The sequence below is a fragment of the Lampris incognitus genome, chromosome 19 (genome assembly GCF_029633865.1).
Source record: "Lampris incognitus isolate fLamInc1 chromosome 19, fLamInc1.hap2, whole genome shotgun sequence".
In the NCBI taxonomy this organism is placed as follows: Eukaryota; Metazoa; Chordata; class Actinopteri; order Lampriformes; family Lampridae; genus Lampris; species Lampris incognitus.
In genome coordinates this window covers 14,726,807-14,742,895 of record NC_079229.1, presented here as the reverse complement: position 1 = coordinate 14,742,895, position 16,089 = coordinate 14,726,807, and the positions used below count along the sequence as shown (strand labels likewise).

The window sequence follows — 16,089 nt, the reverse complement described above, 5'->3', positions numbered from 1 at the left end:
CAACTCCCGACTTCCTCATACAATACCACACCTCCTCTCTCAGCACCCTGTCGTATGCTTTCTCTAAATCTACAAAGACACAATGCAACTCCTTCTGGCCTTCTCTATACTTCTCGATCAACATTCTCAAAGCAAACATCGCATCTGTGGTGCTCTTTCCTGGCATGAAACCATACTGCTGCTCGCTAATCATCACCTAGCTTGTATTACTCTTTCCCATATCTTCATGCTGTGGCTGATCAACTTGATACCTCTGTAGTTGCTGCAGTTCTGCACATCGCCCTTGTTCTTGAAAATTGGTACCAGTATGCTTCTTCTCCACCCCTCAGGCATCCTCTCACTTTCCAAGATTGTGTTAAACAATCTAGTTAAAAACCCCACTGCCATCTCTCCTAAACATGTCCATGCCTCCACAGGTATGTCATCAGGGCCAACTGCCTTTCCACTCTTCATCCTCTTCATAGCTGCCCTCACTTCCTCCTTGTTAATCCACTGCACTTCCTGATTCACTATCCCTACATCATCCAACCTTCTCTCTCTCTCATTTTCTTCATTCATCAGTCCGTCAAAGTACCCCTTCTCCACCTTCTCAGCACACTCTCCTCGCTTGTCAGCACATTTCCATCTCTATCCTTGATAGCCCTAACTTGCTGCACATCCTTCGCAACTCAGTCCCTCTGTCTGGCCAATCGGTACAAGTCCTTTTCTCCTTCCTTAGTGTCTAACCTGTCATACAACTCACCATAAGCCTTTTCCTTTGCCTTTGCCACCTCTCCTCTTTGCGTTACGCTGCGTCTCCTTGTACTCCTGTCTACTTTCTTCATATCGCTGACTATCCCACTTCTTCTTTGCCAACCTTTTCCTCTGTATACTTTGCTATACTTCCTCATTCCACCACCAAGTCTCCTTGTCTTCCGTCCTCTGTCCTGATGACACACCAAGTACCTTCCTAGCTGTCTCCCTCACTATTTCTGCAGTGGTTGCCCAGCCATCCGGCAACTCTTCACTACCACCCAGTGCCTGTCTTAACTCCTGCCTGAACTCCACACAACAGTCTTCCTTCTTCAACTTCCACCATTCGATCTTCGGCTCTGCCTTCATTCGCTTCCTCTTCTTGGTCTCCAGAGTCCTACAGGCGACCATCCAATGCTACAGGCCATCCACCATCCACCATCCTACAGGCCACCATCCAATGCTGCCTGGCTACGTTCTCCCCTGTCATTATGTTGCAGTCTCCAATCCCTTTTAGATCACGCCTTCTACATAAGATATAGTCCACCTGTGTGCACTTTCCTCCACTCTTGTACGTCAGCCTGTGTTCATCCCTCTTCTTGAAATATGTATTCACCACAGCCATTTCCATCCTTTTCGCAAAATCCACCACCATCTGTCCTTCCACATTTCTCTCCTTGACACCCTACCTACCCATCACCTCCTCATCACCTCTGTTCCCTTCACCAACATGTCCATTGAAGTCCGCTCCAAACACCACTCTCTCCTCCTTGGGTACCCTCTCCACCACGTCATCCAGCACATTCAAGAATTCTTCTTTCTCTTCCATCTCACACCCAACTTGCGGGGCATATGCGCTGATAACATTCAGCAATACACCTTCAATTTCCAGCTTCATACTCATCACTCTGTCTGACACTCTCTTCACCTCCTGCACACTCTTGACATATTCTTCCTTCAGAATTACCCCTACCCCATTTCTCCTCCCATTCGCATCATGGTAGAAGAGTTTGAACCCACCTCCGATACTCCTGGCCTTACTCCCCTTCTACCTGGTCTCTTGCTCACACAATTTAGCTACCCCTCTTCTCTCCATCATATCAGCCGCTCTTTCCCTTTACCAGTCATAGTGTCAACATTCAAAGTTCCCACTCTCACCTCCACACTCCTACTTTTCCTCCTCTCTCGCTGCCTCTGGACATGTCTTTACTCAGAAGTCAGATTGTGCTAAAGTACATATAGGTGTACAATAATATGAATCAGTCTGTAACAAGGCTGCTAATATACGGTATTTTAGAGAACATTTTATTATCCACAGTGGCTAATAAGCAAAAGCAGATGAAATATGGAAAATGAATTGATAAGAATATGAATGATCTGATTTCAGGGAGGAAATTAAAACGTAGCACAAAGACTGTTGATTGTTAGAGGGATGCTGCAACACTGTTTCTACCCTATATTTGTTGGTAGCTGCCTACCTAATGTTAAAATACGACCACAACCATCTCATTATATGACACAGTGACACACATCTCCACCAAAATCCAGATTTTTTTGTGACAATTTTTTCCAACAATTGCTTTCCCCAGAGACCTAATATGATTTGACACATCATGCTAAGTTAGTTTCATATCGTTTTGTGTTGGAGCCTCCCTTTGAATGTTGTATTTTTTATATGAATTAGTCAAATAAATGGGCTCCTACAGAAGTTCTTTGGATATTAAGGAGTAGTTTTAACATAAAAAAGTGATTTTACTTTATTGGCAGAAATGATAGGTATGAACAAAACAAGTGGCAGCAACACATCTGGACTGCCATCCAGGGCAGCAATTTGAATCACATCCTAATTAATTTTGATTCCTTGTTTATTATAATATATTTTTCTTGTGACAAATGGATGTCTTAGGTCAGCTCTTTTGTCACTCAGCAGTGATTTTCTCATGTGGGGCCAATGTGGTTCTCATCACATGAATCAGCACAAACTAGCTCCTAAATAACAACAGGAAAAGAGAACCAACACAGAACCAGTACAAAACGATGACAGACTTCAAAGTTTGCAATGTTATCCAAAGGAATTGAATCAAGTGCAACTGGACTTGGTTATATATCTGTGAAGACGTTTCGCCTCTCATCAAAGAGGCTTCATCAGTTTGTGCCTTTCTGACTAGACCAAGCTAGTCTGATGGATATATAACCAAGTCCAGTTGCACTTGATTCAATTCCTTTGGATAACTATGACCTGGATGAATGAGAACATTCACAGACATTTTGCAATGTTATCTCTTCCTTCCGCTCCAGCTCCTCTTCCTCCTCATCACTCTGCTGCAGCTCTGCCATCAGGTCTGCTCAGCAGGGCAACAAGGGCTGATGGGATACTTGAGGACACCCTGCAATTGTCTGGAGGTGAAACAGTTACAGTATACGTGGTCAGCCACACTTGTATTAACACACACGGGCAGAAAAAGTTGCACACACATACACACGCACACAAAACGGCACAGAACAAGGTCAGAGTAACCTAGCTGAAAGGTTGAATTAACTTCTTGCACTTAAACAAACACACCTTTGAAATTTATCACAGAAATGGTATTTGAAGGGCATACTGCACAACACAGTTTACTGCTGACTATGAAATCTGTTGATTCCACTTTACGAGTATAGAAACTATTTTGTAACCTCTCTCCCATACTCTCGTCTGTCTGTATGTCTGTCTGTCTCTTTCTACAGGTCAGTCTGCTGCTAGTAATCCTAGTGTACTATATTTATTACATCTGTCACTCCGTTATTATCTTCGAGGTTGTGGACCTGCTACTCAGACATAACTACAGAGAGCATGTTGACATCAGCCTCCTGGCCTCATGCCAAAAGGTGGGAGCGAGAGGGGGGCAGATGGGAGGAGGGGGCAAATGGGAGGAAGAAAGCAGAAAAGAATGGAAGGGGAGATAAAGGTGAAGGGAGGGGTGTGTGAGTGAGTGTGAAGGAGAGAGCAGGAGAGGTTGAGTAGTAGATAGGGAGATTGGGGAGAAGGGCAAAGAAAGAAACACAAATATTTACATTAGAAAAATGGTGCAACGTATATCCTGTTACATCCTGTTTCTCTTACGATAATTGGTGAGAAAACTAAACCACATTATCAATCTATCTATCTATCTATCTATCTATCTATCTATCTGATGATGCTGATGACACCCTGCTGTTTATGTCCACAGCATATCTGTACTTTACGTGGCCTGATGCTCTTCCTGCTTTCAATAAGGTGTGTGGGTTTGCTGAGAGTCCACAGGGTGACGGCTACATCTGCTATAATATTCCAGCTGTCACTCTCCAGCCTCGTTTGGCCAATGGTAAACACATAGTATGACACTGTGCATGGTAATACCCCCTTTACAGTTAGAATAGACTGCATAGCTTTCTGTATGTCTCACTTTGATGTTTACTACAGCGTAAAATTAAGACCACTCACACTTGTTTTATCATTAAACAATATATTAAAATGAGGGTTTTTCTGGCTTCCGCCCTGCCCTGTCTGCCATTCGTATAGGTTAAAAAGACACTCTGTAGCATCTTTGCTCTTTGTCCACCTTTTTTAGTTCACCAGCTTCACATTGAAAACAGGTCTTAAAAACAAGCCGAAGTATTGCTCGAACAACATTAGAGTGCTTTTGACAGTTTGTAAGACTGGAATTATGACACTCCATTTACCTTCTGAGTGGTTTTGAGACAACGATCACCCCACATTTGTGAAAATCCATCAATTTTTCGTTTTTAAACTTAAAGGAATTTTTTCCAAAAATCTAACTAAATGCATAGCCATATATAAAGATATGTGTTCGAAGGGACATCAAACACATCTCGTTTTTGTCAGAACTGGTAAAATACTGGTAAAATTGCTATTTTTTTTGTCTAGAAAATGAAGAAACTCAGATAGCTAGATGGATGGATGGAAGGATAGATAGATAGATAGATAGATAGATAGATAGATAGATAGATAGATAGATAGATAGATAGATAGATAGATAGATAGATAGATAGATAGATACATATTAAGTAAATAAATATGTACATATGTTCTTCTCCCTGTGATACTCCAGGTTTTATGTCTTATCCTGGTGGTGGGGCTATCCTGCTTGGGCAACCTGCTGTTCATTCAAAGGTCTTGGGCATTTAGGTCCATTCCTGTCTCTCTTCAGACCCTGCTGTCTCACTACCGGGGCCTCAGGGGCTTCACAGGCCTCAGGGGCTTCTTTCTGTCAGGGCAGGATCCTGTACAGTCTCCTGCCAGCCTGTCAGAAACCATTTACCATGGAGCTCTCTGTCTCACCTCCACTCTGCTGTGGACGGCAGTGGTATGGACATATCCATAGTCATTTACTTCACTTTCAACATTTACACTTTTAGGGAATTCACATTAAACCTTTCTAGTTTAATGAATAGGATCTGATTATAACATCTCAAAAAACACAAAGGACAAGAGTGAAAAAAATGTGAAGTAAAACACACACACACATGCACGCACACACGCACGCACACACACACACACACACACACACACACACACACACACACACACACACAGAAAGAGTTATAGTTTTACAATTTTCTTCTTCAGTAATATCTGCTAGTAAACATCCAGGAGACTGTGGTTTTTGTTTAATTTACTAAGACCTTTGGTAACACTGGTAACTGTGCTTTTGTTTGAGCCATCCAAAGCCCAGAAATCCATTCAAATCAAAACACAATTGCAAGTGCTGTTGTTTTACCACCCTCCCCACTGCTGTGCAAAAAAAAACCCTTTGTTGAACATGGATTTTAGCTGTTGATATTTTATTATCTGTTACTAAATGTCTTCTATGAGCTTTTTCCGCCATATCTGCTTGTTAGCCTTAACAACTTTGCTCCAAATTAAAACATGCCTCTATCTTCCTTTTTTTCATCCACATTTGGCTGCTATGATAAAGGCATAAAATGCTATGTGCCATATCATTTTCCCTAGAAAGCCCTACAAGGCAGTAATCATCAAAACAAAAGTATATATGATTGCAGTTTCGTTGTGCCCACAACAGAAAGTATCAAAAAGGGCAATTGTTTGCATACAGATCTTCTGGGTTGTAGCGTTTATGCTTTCAACTCAGTCGTTAAGTATGGCATGTGATTGAGCTAATGGAAGACTAAACCAATCAATGGAGGAACAAAGTGGTGCTTGAATGAAGAGATGGATAAACAAGGGAAGTGAAATCCCTTAAATATGTCCATTGCTTGCACTGTTAGTAAGACCACAACCTGTTTGCAATGAAAGTAGTGCCTTTTATTCAGTCCTAATGTAATAACAACATTGGCCATCATTGTGTCCTATATCAGACCTGGCTCATCTCTTTATGGTTGCAGCCTGTAGTTGTGGTGTCATCAGTGGTTAAAGCTGCTAAAAGAACCAATCGTAGGAGAGACGTCGTTACGCTGTCAGAGATAGCCATCTACATCAGAGACAAGCTCTCTGCGCTCCTTGGCCAAAAAAGGCTGACACGTACAGATATCCGCATCGCAAGGAGGGTGAGCAAACTGCTGCTATGGGCCCTTCAACTCAAAAAGGATTTCCACTTCATTGTACCCCTTAATATAATTTATAATTTTGTAATGTGCAAGATGTTGTTAGCAGTTATGTTTAATTTATTTGTTGGTCCTCAGGACTACTATTTTGAGGAGTTTGAGATCTTGGTGGATGAGCTGTTGTTCAGACTCAATACTCTTAATGATAGCCTGCACCACACCCTGCCACCCAAGGTCCACCACTACAGGGAGCACACCTCTTCTGTCTCCCCCATACAGAGGCCCCCTAGCCTGGTAAGAGAGGTGACCAAGGCAGTCCACACACACACACACACACACACACACACACACACACACACACACACACACACACACACACACACACACACACACACACACTAACCCGCTATCTCTTTCAAAGAATGCAACACAGGGACACAATGGAGATGTATTACCTGCTGTTTGAGCATTGTGTGTCTTTTGCAGTGCTCTGCTCTAAGCATAAATTGGGTCATGAAAGGGGAGATGACGCTGAATGGCAGCTTCGACACTTGTCTTTCTCACAGTGAAGAACACTCATCTGCGTCTCACCTGCTTAGGTAATAAAAGTAAAACTTAGAGCTGTTTAATCTTACAGTTGAGGACATTCAACACCTTGTGAAAATTCTACATAACCATTCAAATATCCTGATTTCAACGAGACATTTGTATTCAATTACCACCAGGTCCCAGGTTGGATTTGAGACCATCCAATGCCTGCAGCAAAGACTCCATAGGCAAAATAGTTTCTACCAGGACCAAGATGTCATATCTGATGGAGGGTCTCTGCAAACTAGCGACAGATCTGAAGGGAACCAAACAAAATACGACTCTCATCATGAAGATGGTGACCCTCGCACATCCCTAGGGGGACAAACCTGCCTCTTCCTCCCAGTGTCCCTAACTGGGGCTGGGACAGGAGGCCATCAATCTAGTGGGTGGTCAGCAAATCAGTTGGTTCAGAATATGGCTCTGACAAATCAAATCAGTCACCTGACTAAGACTGCTGATAGTGGTTGGTTGAGTTCAAGGGCTTGCAAAAACCCAAGAAGCCAAGCCAACAGTCATTTACATAGGACAGACATTGTTTCAGTTGCACAGGCCACCAGGCACTCACGTACAGCAGTAGTGGTGGAGGTTATGGTCCATGAGATACCTCAGAGAGAGGAGTTTGAGAATCTGCAGGACCCATTACATGATCTATTGAACCCAGAGCAAAGGATAGCCTGACAGTGCTGATTCAAGGATAGGACCAAAAACCTGGAAGCCCACAAAAATCTAATTTTATGATCCTTTCTTATCATGTCATAGTCCTGTATTTCCTCATTCTAATAGTTTTTCATTGGGCACACCCTCAGCTTCAAGCCTTTTATTTCATAAAAGAGATTGGACATATAACCTGATAATATAAAAACCAATAGGATTGCCTTAAAAGGGAAATCTGACAATGTCACACTGTAGTTCCAATACGTCCGGGGGGTTTGAACATGTGTATTATCAGAAATACTTTTTATGTGTCTCATTCATGCTCATACATATGCTATTTCTCTGCTCAGGTCATTTGCATTCCCCTAATGCCCACACAATGAAGTTTCATCTGATGTGATCTTGTAAAGCGGGCAAAAGGATTTTTTTTTTCTATTTGATGTTGACTGGTTTGGTCTGTAAATATTTGTCAACTACTGTGACACCGTAACCATGACACAGGGTACTTAGCTGAGGGACTGAAATAGGATGCACCTTTATTGCTTTGGATGTTGTATGAAATGTACGTGTGTGGACACTTGAAATGCTGCACTAGATTATAATGTAACCAATTATTCAAATAAAGTAACATTTAATGATTTTCAAAGTCTTTCCAAGCTATCAGCCTACTGTAATTACAAGAATGACATCAGAATATGTGGCAATTCAAAATATCAAGTTATGGAAATATTTTGATGAGATGTTAGAGACAATTTCACAATGGTAATTGTTATGGGAGAGGGTGTTGCTGGTGCAGAAGCATCTTACGAAGAACATACAACACATACACTTTGTCCAGACATTGATAGTCCCAATTATTTACAGTCAAATTATTTTTGGATCTATTTTTGGAGCTATTTCAAGTTAAATAAAATTCTCCTTTAATCTGCTGTATTGATGTATGTTATTACATTGTGTGTGTTTGATTGGCCTCTCATAACAATACAATTTGGATTATATCTTAAAGTCAATTGATGTGTAGCTTCATCCATCCATCCATTATCTTAACCGCTTATCCTGCTCTCAGGGTCGTGGGGATGCCGGAGCCTATTCCAGCAGTCATTGGGCGGCAGGCGGGGAGACACCCTGGACATGCAGAGGAATAGATTAATTTATTTTACTTAACAAGTTTACAGATCTTTACAGAATGTTTGTTAACTCAAGAGACCACTCACTTTATGCTATTTTGTTTGTAAAATCGAGTTGATAATCCAAAAATACAAAACAACCAATTCAGCGATCAGCATGTTTAATTTCCTCACGTTAAACAGAAACGTCTTAACCAAAGGGGTACATATTCTACAAGGGATATAACATTTGGTCAGACACCCTGGGAAACTGATTAACAAAACCTACAAAATTGTCCAATGGGATTCGTCAACGTACAAGCTTCAGGAATTGAGTGGCGAAAGATGATTGGAGGAATGCTACCGATGAAAGCCAATCAGAACGTGGCAAGTCAGTCAAGTCAGTCAAGAAGGCGGCGTGTCTTTTTCCAGGAGTGTTTGTATGAAATTGCAGGGAGAGGGTAGGCATCGCCGCAGACCCATATTGATCCGGTTGCAATAACCTCGGTTATCGTCAGTATTTTTGATGACGTTCATCATTGGTAGTAGTTAAAATCGGTTATAGGTTGAATAAGAATCCTGCACGTTGCTCAACTACGTTGTATCGCCACTGGAGTCCCGGACGATGAGGAAGATTGCGCTGCTGCTCATTGTATTACTTGGCCTTGCACATTTTTCGACTGTGGCCAGATGTGACGATGGTAAGTGTTGGCTGTTCTGCGAATGTGTGTGACTGCTTCGGGCATAACTCGCAAAGCGTTGTTGTCTGCTGAAAATAATTGGCTTGCAGCCGACTGGGTGAACATCCTGTTGGTCCTTTTTAGCATGTTAGCTAACTAGCTAATTGCTTAACTTGCTTGGCAAAACTCTTGGCTTGGCAAAACTCTTCATTCCAAAGCACATGAGTTGCATGTCCTACATAAGTTTGACATCAGAGCTGTGAAATAGTCTGACTGTAAGATGACTGTAGCACTTGTTAGCTATTACTATGCAGTATGCATATTGCAGCTTCTTAAAACATTAATCATGTGTGTCCTCTTTGTAAGATTTACCAAATACGGACATGGCTGAAGATGGTGAAAGTGACAGTGATGATGAGGAGGAGGAGGATGATGACGATGATGGGACAGAGGTGAAAGAAGAAAACGGGGTCCTGGTCCTCACCGACAACAACTTTGACACTTTCATTGAGGGCAAGGACACGGTCCTGGTTGAGTTTTATGCTCCATGGTAATTTGACCTCCTTAATCTAGAAGAAAAACTGTGCAATCAATATTTACTCACATTTTATCCAAAATCTGTTTCAGTTAAATTTCTTCGGCTGGGATAAGAAAGCTGATTTAACAGTAAAAGTACTTTTTATTAGGTCATTGAAGGGTATCACAAAAAGAGCAGCCGGTTTAAGCTATCCCTTGTTTATGAATGCTACACAAATGGTTCATTTACTAGTATGCATTTTTCCATGTCCATACTATTTTCATCATTTGTGGGTCTTAATGTAGTATTGCTCATTTCTTAGGTGTGGCCACTGCAAACAATTCGCCCCAGAGTATGAAAAAATCGCCCAGACTCTTAAAGAGAATGATCCCCCAATACCTGTGGCCAAGGTGGATGCAACCAAGGCTAGCAATCTGGGGAGCAGGTTTGATGTGTCAGGTTATCCCACCATCAAGATCCTGAAAAAGGGAGAACCTGTGGAGTATGATGGAGAGAGGACGGAGAAAGGTAGGAGAAACCTCCATAAAACAGGGCCCATGTTCTTTCATTATAATCATACAACCTACAGTTCTTTCACAAGCAAAGCAAAACAACTAGTGGAATATCTAGTGATGGAATTCCTACAGAAGACATCCCTTTTTTGTCATAGATGAATTATTGTGTTGCTTTTTGTTAAGTTTGTGTGGGCTACAGCAACCAATCTGAATGTCTAGGAAGTTTTAATAATGTATAAGTTTGATAGTCAGTTAATCAACCTGTTATAAATCCCAATATAAAATGTGTTTACTGCTTGTTTCAGCCATTGTGGCTCGAGTGAAAGAAGTGGCTCAGCCAGATTGGAAGCCCCCTCCGGAGGCCACGCTGGTTTTAACCAAGGACAACTTCGATGAAACTGTTAACAATGCGGACATAATTCTGGTGGAGTTCTACGCTCCATGGTTAGTTCCATGATGAAATGTATAATGAATGATAATTGTACCGGTAGCTGCAGTAGACACTGTTAAAGTAGAGTAGGGTTTAACTAAGTGGCAGGTAAATGGAAATGTTTTTCTTTTAAATTACCTGACATTGACAAGGTTACACTTAAAATAAGTCCCAGCTCCAGGGGATGGAAAGTGGATGACTCGAGGGCAACTAATAAAATCATTCATATATTCATGATAATATGACATTAGCTGGGCTTAGTCGGTGAGGCTGTACTTAAAATAAATCAAATTTGATTGCTTGAATGTGTTGTCATCTGTTTTCTCTGTTTGCCCTTTCAGGTGCGGACACTGTAAACGCTTGGCTCCAGAATATGAGAAGGCAGCTAAGGAGCTCAGCCAGCGCTCTCCTCCCATTCCTTTGGCTAAGGTGGACGCCACAGTGGAGACTGAGCTCGCCACACGTTTCGAGGTTTCCGGCTATCCTTCCCTCAAGATCTTCAGGAAGGGCAAGGCTTTTGAATACAATGGGCCCAGAGAAAATTATGGTAGGTTGCTTATCGTCTCATGCCCTGTTGGAAGAGGTCTTTTCAGTATTATTATGGATGCATGAGGTGGCTACCAGGAAGTGTTAGGAGTAGCACTGTTATTTTATGCATACAAAATCTGCTCTTGTGTGTGTGCAACATTTACATGTTTGTGTGTTCAATTTCTACTTTTTATTTTTTAACCTGATCATTCTGTCTCTTTCTGTAGGCATTGTTGACTTCATGACTGAGCAGGCGGGGCCTCCCTCCAAGCAGGTCCAGACTGTGAAACAAGTGCAGGAGCTCATCAAAGATGGTGATGACTCCATCATTGTGGGCTTGTTCTCCAGTGAGCAGGATGCAGCCCTTGAGATCTACATGGAGGCCTGTAAGTACAACTCTGACCTGGGTTGCTCAAAAGCATTTCAGTAAGCATGTTAACTTTGCCCTTGATTTATACACCATTTTAGAGATGATCACAAGGTAGCAGTAATGAAGGGAACAACTGTAGAAGTTGTCATTTTGGGAAACAAATTGTCACATGGTAATTTTCAGTACAGTTGTAATCATATAGGTAGTGAAATATTGAGACCTCAAAAAATTCATTAAATATTGCAAATTTCAAACAGCTGGATCTAACAATGTACTTACCAACTGCTTACTTGGGGTTTTGCAGGTAACTCGCTGAGGGAAGATTTCAAATTCCTTCACTCCTTTACCTCTGACGTGGTCAAACTGCTCAAGGCGTCCCCTGGGCAGCTTGTCATGGTTCAGCCTGAGAAGTTTCACTCTAAGTATGAGCCAGCATCACACACACTCACTTTGAAGGTACTTTTTTTTTTTCTTCTTACGGTAGCCAGGTGCTCAGCCTGATCAGTTAACTATTTCAGTATATCGTGAAAGCTTAAATCCTAGTAAAGGGATTTGTAATTGCTTTGCCCAACATTAGTCTCACTGGATGAAATCCATGCATCTTATGAAAAGTCTCATTGCCCCCCCCCCCCCATTGTACTTGTTTTTAATAGGAGTAATAAACCATTGATTTAACTAAATGATTCAAATAAGAGTGACAAGGATTTGATGTGAAAGCAGAGTTCTGAAACTGTTGATGCGTTTGCCTAACAAATGATGCTCATGGTTTCAAATTGTATTCTTGCCTAGTTACTTGGAAAAAATGGATTCCAACAATCTTGTATTCATTAATTAATTTCAAAGGAATCCACACTGGTGTCAGATGTTCAAGACTTCTTTAAAAAACATGTGGTACCTCTGGTGGGCCACAGGAAACAGAGCAATGATGCCAAGCGCTATACTAAAAGACCACTGGTGGTTGTGTATTACGGAGTCGATTTCAGCTTTGACTACAGGAAAGGTGAGGGTTTTTCCTGACTGCTGCAAAGATATTTCTCGCTATATTGAATTTGGACTTGGCACACAGCCATATCTGGTTCTGTCATTTTTCTTTTTAATTATCGCATAACTTGTTCACCGCTTGTTTGTTAATGCTGCCTAGTTTGGGTCTCTTCAGAAAGATTTGTTAATCTCAATTGTGGACTCCCTTGCAAGAAAGATTGGGGGGGGGGGTAAAACGTTTAGATTTCTGAGCTATGAGTACCTTCACATTGTGTTGCGATGCAAATTCTACAGATCCTCTGACAACCAGTAACACCTCGTCTACATCCTAACAGATCTTTTCACTCCTGTGTCTGACTTGTAGCTACTCAGTTCTGGAGGTCCAAGGTGCTAGAGGTGGCCAAAGACTTCCCAGAGTACACCTTTGCCATTGCTGATGAGGAAGATTACTCTGATGAGCTGAAGAGCCTGGGCTTGAGTGAGAGTGGCGAGGAGGTCAATGTGGGAATTTTTGATGATGGAGGCAAAAAGTATGCCATGGAGCCGGAGGAGTTGGATGCTGAGGTGCTGAGAGACTTTGTCATGGCCTTCAAGAAAGGTAAGGTTTTTGTTTTTTTGGCAGTTTAGTGAGGTAAATTTTGAATCGAAGTGCCTGAGCAGGGTGTCCAGATGGTGTGGCGGTCTAGTCCTTTGCCTACGAACACGGGGATCGCCAGTTCGAATCCCTGTGTTACCTCCGGCTTGGTTGGGCATCCCTACAGACACAATTGACTGTGTCTACGGGTGGGAAGCTGGATGTGGGTATGTGTCCTGGTCGCTGCATTAGCGCGTCCTCTAGTCGGTCGGGGCAATAGCGTGATCCTCCCACACACTATGTCCACCTGGTGAAACTCCTCGCTGTCAGGTGAAAAGAAGCAACTAGTGACTCCACATGTATCAGAGGAGACGTGGTAGTTTGCAGCCCTCCCCAGATCAGCAGAGGAGGTGGAGCAGCAACAGAGATGGCTCAGAAGACTGGATACAATAGGGGAGGAAAGGGGGGGGTGGAAATCCCCTCCCCCCAAAAAAATGTCTGAGCAGGAACTCAAATGAAAATTCTCTTTAGTAAACATCAACTTTTTTGCTTGGTTTTCTTTATCACAATCACTCTAAATATGAACTAATTTTTGTAAATTTGTCATACATGGCCATCTACAGGCAAACTCCAACCAATTATCAAGTCCCAGCCTGTGCCCAAGAACAACAAAGGACCAGTGAAGGTGGTTGTTGGGAAAACCTTTGACGATATTGTGATGGATGCCACAAATGACGTCCTGATCGAGTTTTATGCCCCATGGTGTGGCCACTGCAAGAAGCTGGAGCCAGACTACCTGGCTTTGGGTAAGAAATACAAGGGAGAGAAGAACCTGGTGATTGCCAAGATGGACGCCACTGCAAACGACGTGCCTCACGACGGCTACAAGGTGGAGGGTTTCCCCACAATATACTTTGCGCCCAGCAACGGCAAGCAGAAGCCAATCAAACTGGAGGGTGGGGACCGAACAATAGAAGGTTTAAGTAAGTTTGTTGAACAGCACGCCACAAAGCTATCACAGAAGAAAGATGAACTCTGAGAATTTCTTTTCTCAACTTAGAACCAATAACTCTTATTGTAGCAGTGTGTGCTGGGAAGCTGCGAGGTAAGACAGGCAAGGATGAGAGCGTTACTGAGTTACAGCGATTACAATGTTCAGTCCATTTTTTTTGTAGTTTCTGTTGATACCAAGGGAATCTGCTCTCTTGCATTTCTAAAAAGCATGTAAGCACTGATTGAAGGTCTTTTTAAATAAACCATTAAAAATGGTGGTGGCCTTTCAGGCCAGCACTAAAATTCAAGGCTGATGCTTTTGTAAAATGGCAAATATGTCCCCAAGGTAAACTATGCTTGATAATAATTAGAAAAGGAACTTTTTTGATAGTGGATAAAGACCAAAGTTATTTGCACAATCCCTTTATAATGGAATAAGCAGCACATTATTTTCTGTGAAAATAAACTTTATTTTCACATTAGAAATTACAAAGTTAAAATGGCTACAAACTACGATACAAGTTTACCCAACCAGTACTTATTTTGGTAAGCTGATATGTTACTGACAGACACTTATCCACTATGGACGGTGTTAATATTCTAACTGTAGTTAAAGGGTGTCTCCCCGCCTGTTGCCCAATGACTGCTGGGATAGGCTCCAGCATCCTGTGACCCCAATTGGGATAAGCAGCTTGGATAATGGATGGATAGTTAAAGGACGGTATGTTTTAACCCATTCGCTACAAATCGCGTATAGATTACTCCCAACCAACCATTCTCAAAACATTTTTCCTACCTTTTTGGTAGCCATTGGTTTCTATTCATTCAGAGTGGTATGAAAACCAACTTGCAGAGACGACTTGCTTGAGGTCAATAAATTTATTTTGTGAGTCAATTTATCTTTGCAGGATTATGCAGTTGGATCAAAATTCGGGTTGACTTCAAGTCTTACGTGGCCTTCATCTACACTACCGTTCAAAAGTTTGGGATCACCCAAACAATTTCGTGTTTTCCATGAAAAGTCACACTTATTCACCACCATATGTTGTGAAATGAATAGAAAATAGAGTCAAGACATTGACAAGGTTAGAAATAATGATTTTTATTTGAAATAAGATTTTTTTTACATCAAACTTTGCTTTCGTTAAAGAATCCTCCATTTGCAGCAATTACAGCATTGCAGACCTTTGGCATTCTAGCTGTTAATTTGTTGAGGTAATCTGGAGAAATTGCACCCCACGCTTCCAGAAGCAGCTCCCACAAGTTGGATTGGTTGGATGGGCACTTCTTTGAGCAGATTGAGTTTCTGGAGCATCACATTTGTGGGGTCAATTAAACGCTCAAAATGGCCAGAAAAAGAGAACTTTCATCTGAAACTCGACAGTCTATTCTTGTTCTTAGAAATGAAGGCTATTCCATGCGAGAAATTGCTAAGAAATTGAAGATTTCCTACACCGGTGTGTACTACTCCCTTCAGAGGACAGCACAAACAGGCTCTAACAGGTACTATTTAATGAAGATGCCAGTTGGGGACCTGTGAGGCGTCTGTTTCTCAAACTAGAGACTCTAATGTACTTATCTTCTTGCTCAGTTGTGCAACGCGGCCTCCCACTTCTTTTTCTACTCTGGTTAGAGCCTGTTTGTGCTGTCCTCTGAAGGGAGTAGTACACACCGGTGTAGGAAATCTGCAATTTCTCGCATGGAATAGCCATTTCTAAGAACAAGAATAGACTGTCGAGTTTCAGATGAAAGTTCTCTTTTTCTGGCCATTTTGAGCGTTTAATTGACCTCACAAATGTGATGCTCCAGAAACTCAATCTGCTCAAAGAAGTGCCCATCCAACCAATCCAACTTGTGGGAGCTGCTTCTGGAAG

General features: G+C 42.0%; 2 protein-coding genes across 2 annotated transcripts in view; both read left to right on the top strand.

The window, feature by feature from the left end:
- The window catches only part of LOC130129599 (polycystic kidney disease 1 like 1), a 57,243-nt gene extending 48,802 nt beyond the window's left edge, over positions 1 to 8,441 (top strand). The window contains exons 48-55 of the mRNA XM_056299193.1: positions 3,031 to 3,135; positions 3,460 to 3,600; positions 3,942 to 4,076; positions 4,824 to 5,078; positions 6,118 to 6,279; positions 6,415 to 6,570; positions 6,763 to 6,875; positions 7,002 to 8,441. Of these exons, the coding sequence (XP_056155168.1) occupies positions 3,031 to 3,135; positions 3,460 to 3,600; positions 3,942 to 4,076; positions 4,824 to 5,078; positions 6,118 to 6,279; positions 6,415 to 6,570; positions 6,763 to 6,875; positions 7,002 to 7,545 (1,611 nt within the window). The 3' untranslated portion in view covers positions 7,546 to 8,441. The remainder of the gene's footprint in view (positions 1 to 3,030; positions 3,136 to 3,459; positions 3,601 to 3,941; positions 4,077 to 4,823; positions 5,079 to 6,117; positions 6,280 to 6,414; positions 6,571 to 6,762; positions 6,876 to 7,001) is intronic.
- A 599-nt stretch (positions 8,442 to 9,040) lies between these two features.
- pdia4 (protein disulfide isomerase family A, member 4) lies at positions 9,041 to 14,527 on the top strand. The gene is made up of 10 exons (XM_056299547.1): positions 9,041 to 9,328; positions 9,674 to 9,857; positions 10,147 to 10,352; positions 10,645 to 10,783; positions 11,111 to 11,316; positions 11,525 to 11,683; positions 11,972 to 12,123; positions 12,511 to 12,667; positions 13,013 to 13,246; positions 13,846 to 14,527. The coding sequence occupies exons 1-10, from the start codon at positions 9,253 to 9,255 to the stop codon at positions 14,259 to 14,261; spliced, it is 1,929 nt and encodes a 642-aa protein (XP_056155522.1). The 5' UTR covers positions 9,041 to 9,252; the 3' UTR covers positions 14,262 to 14,527.
- The last annotated feature ends 1,562 nt before the right edge of the window (positions 14,528 to 16,089 follow it).

Coding starts and splice junctions, on each gene's coding strand:
- pdia4 (XM_056299547.1), top strand. CDS start 9,253: ATGAGGAAGATTGCGCTGCTGCTCATTGTATTACTTGGCCTTGCACAT. Junction 11,684..11,971: donor TGAGATCTACATGGAGGCCT/GTAAGTACAACT, acceptor GGGGTTTTGCAG/GTAACTCGCTGAGGGAAGAT. Junction 12,668..13,012: donor CAGCTTTGACTACAGGAAAG/GTGAGGGTTTTT, acceptor TCTGACTTGTAG/CTACTCAGTTCTGGAGGTCC.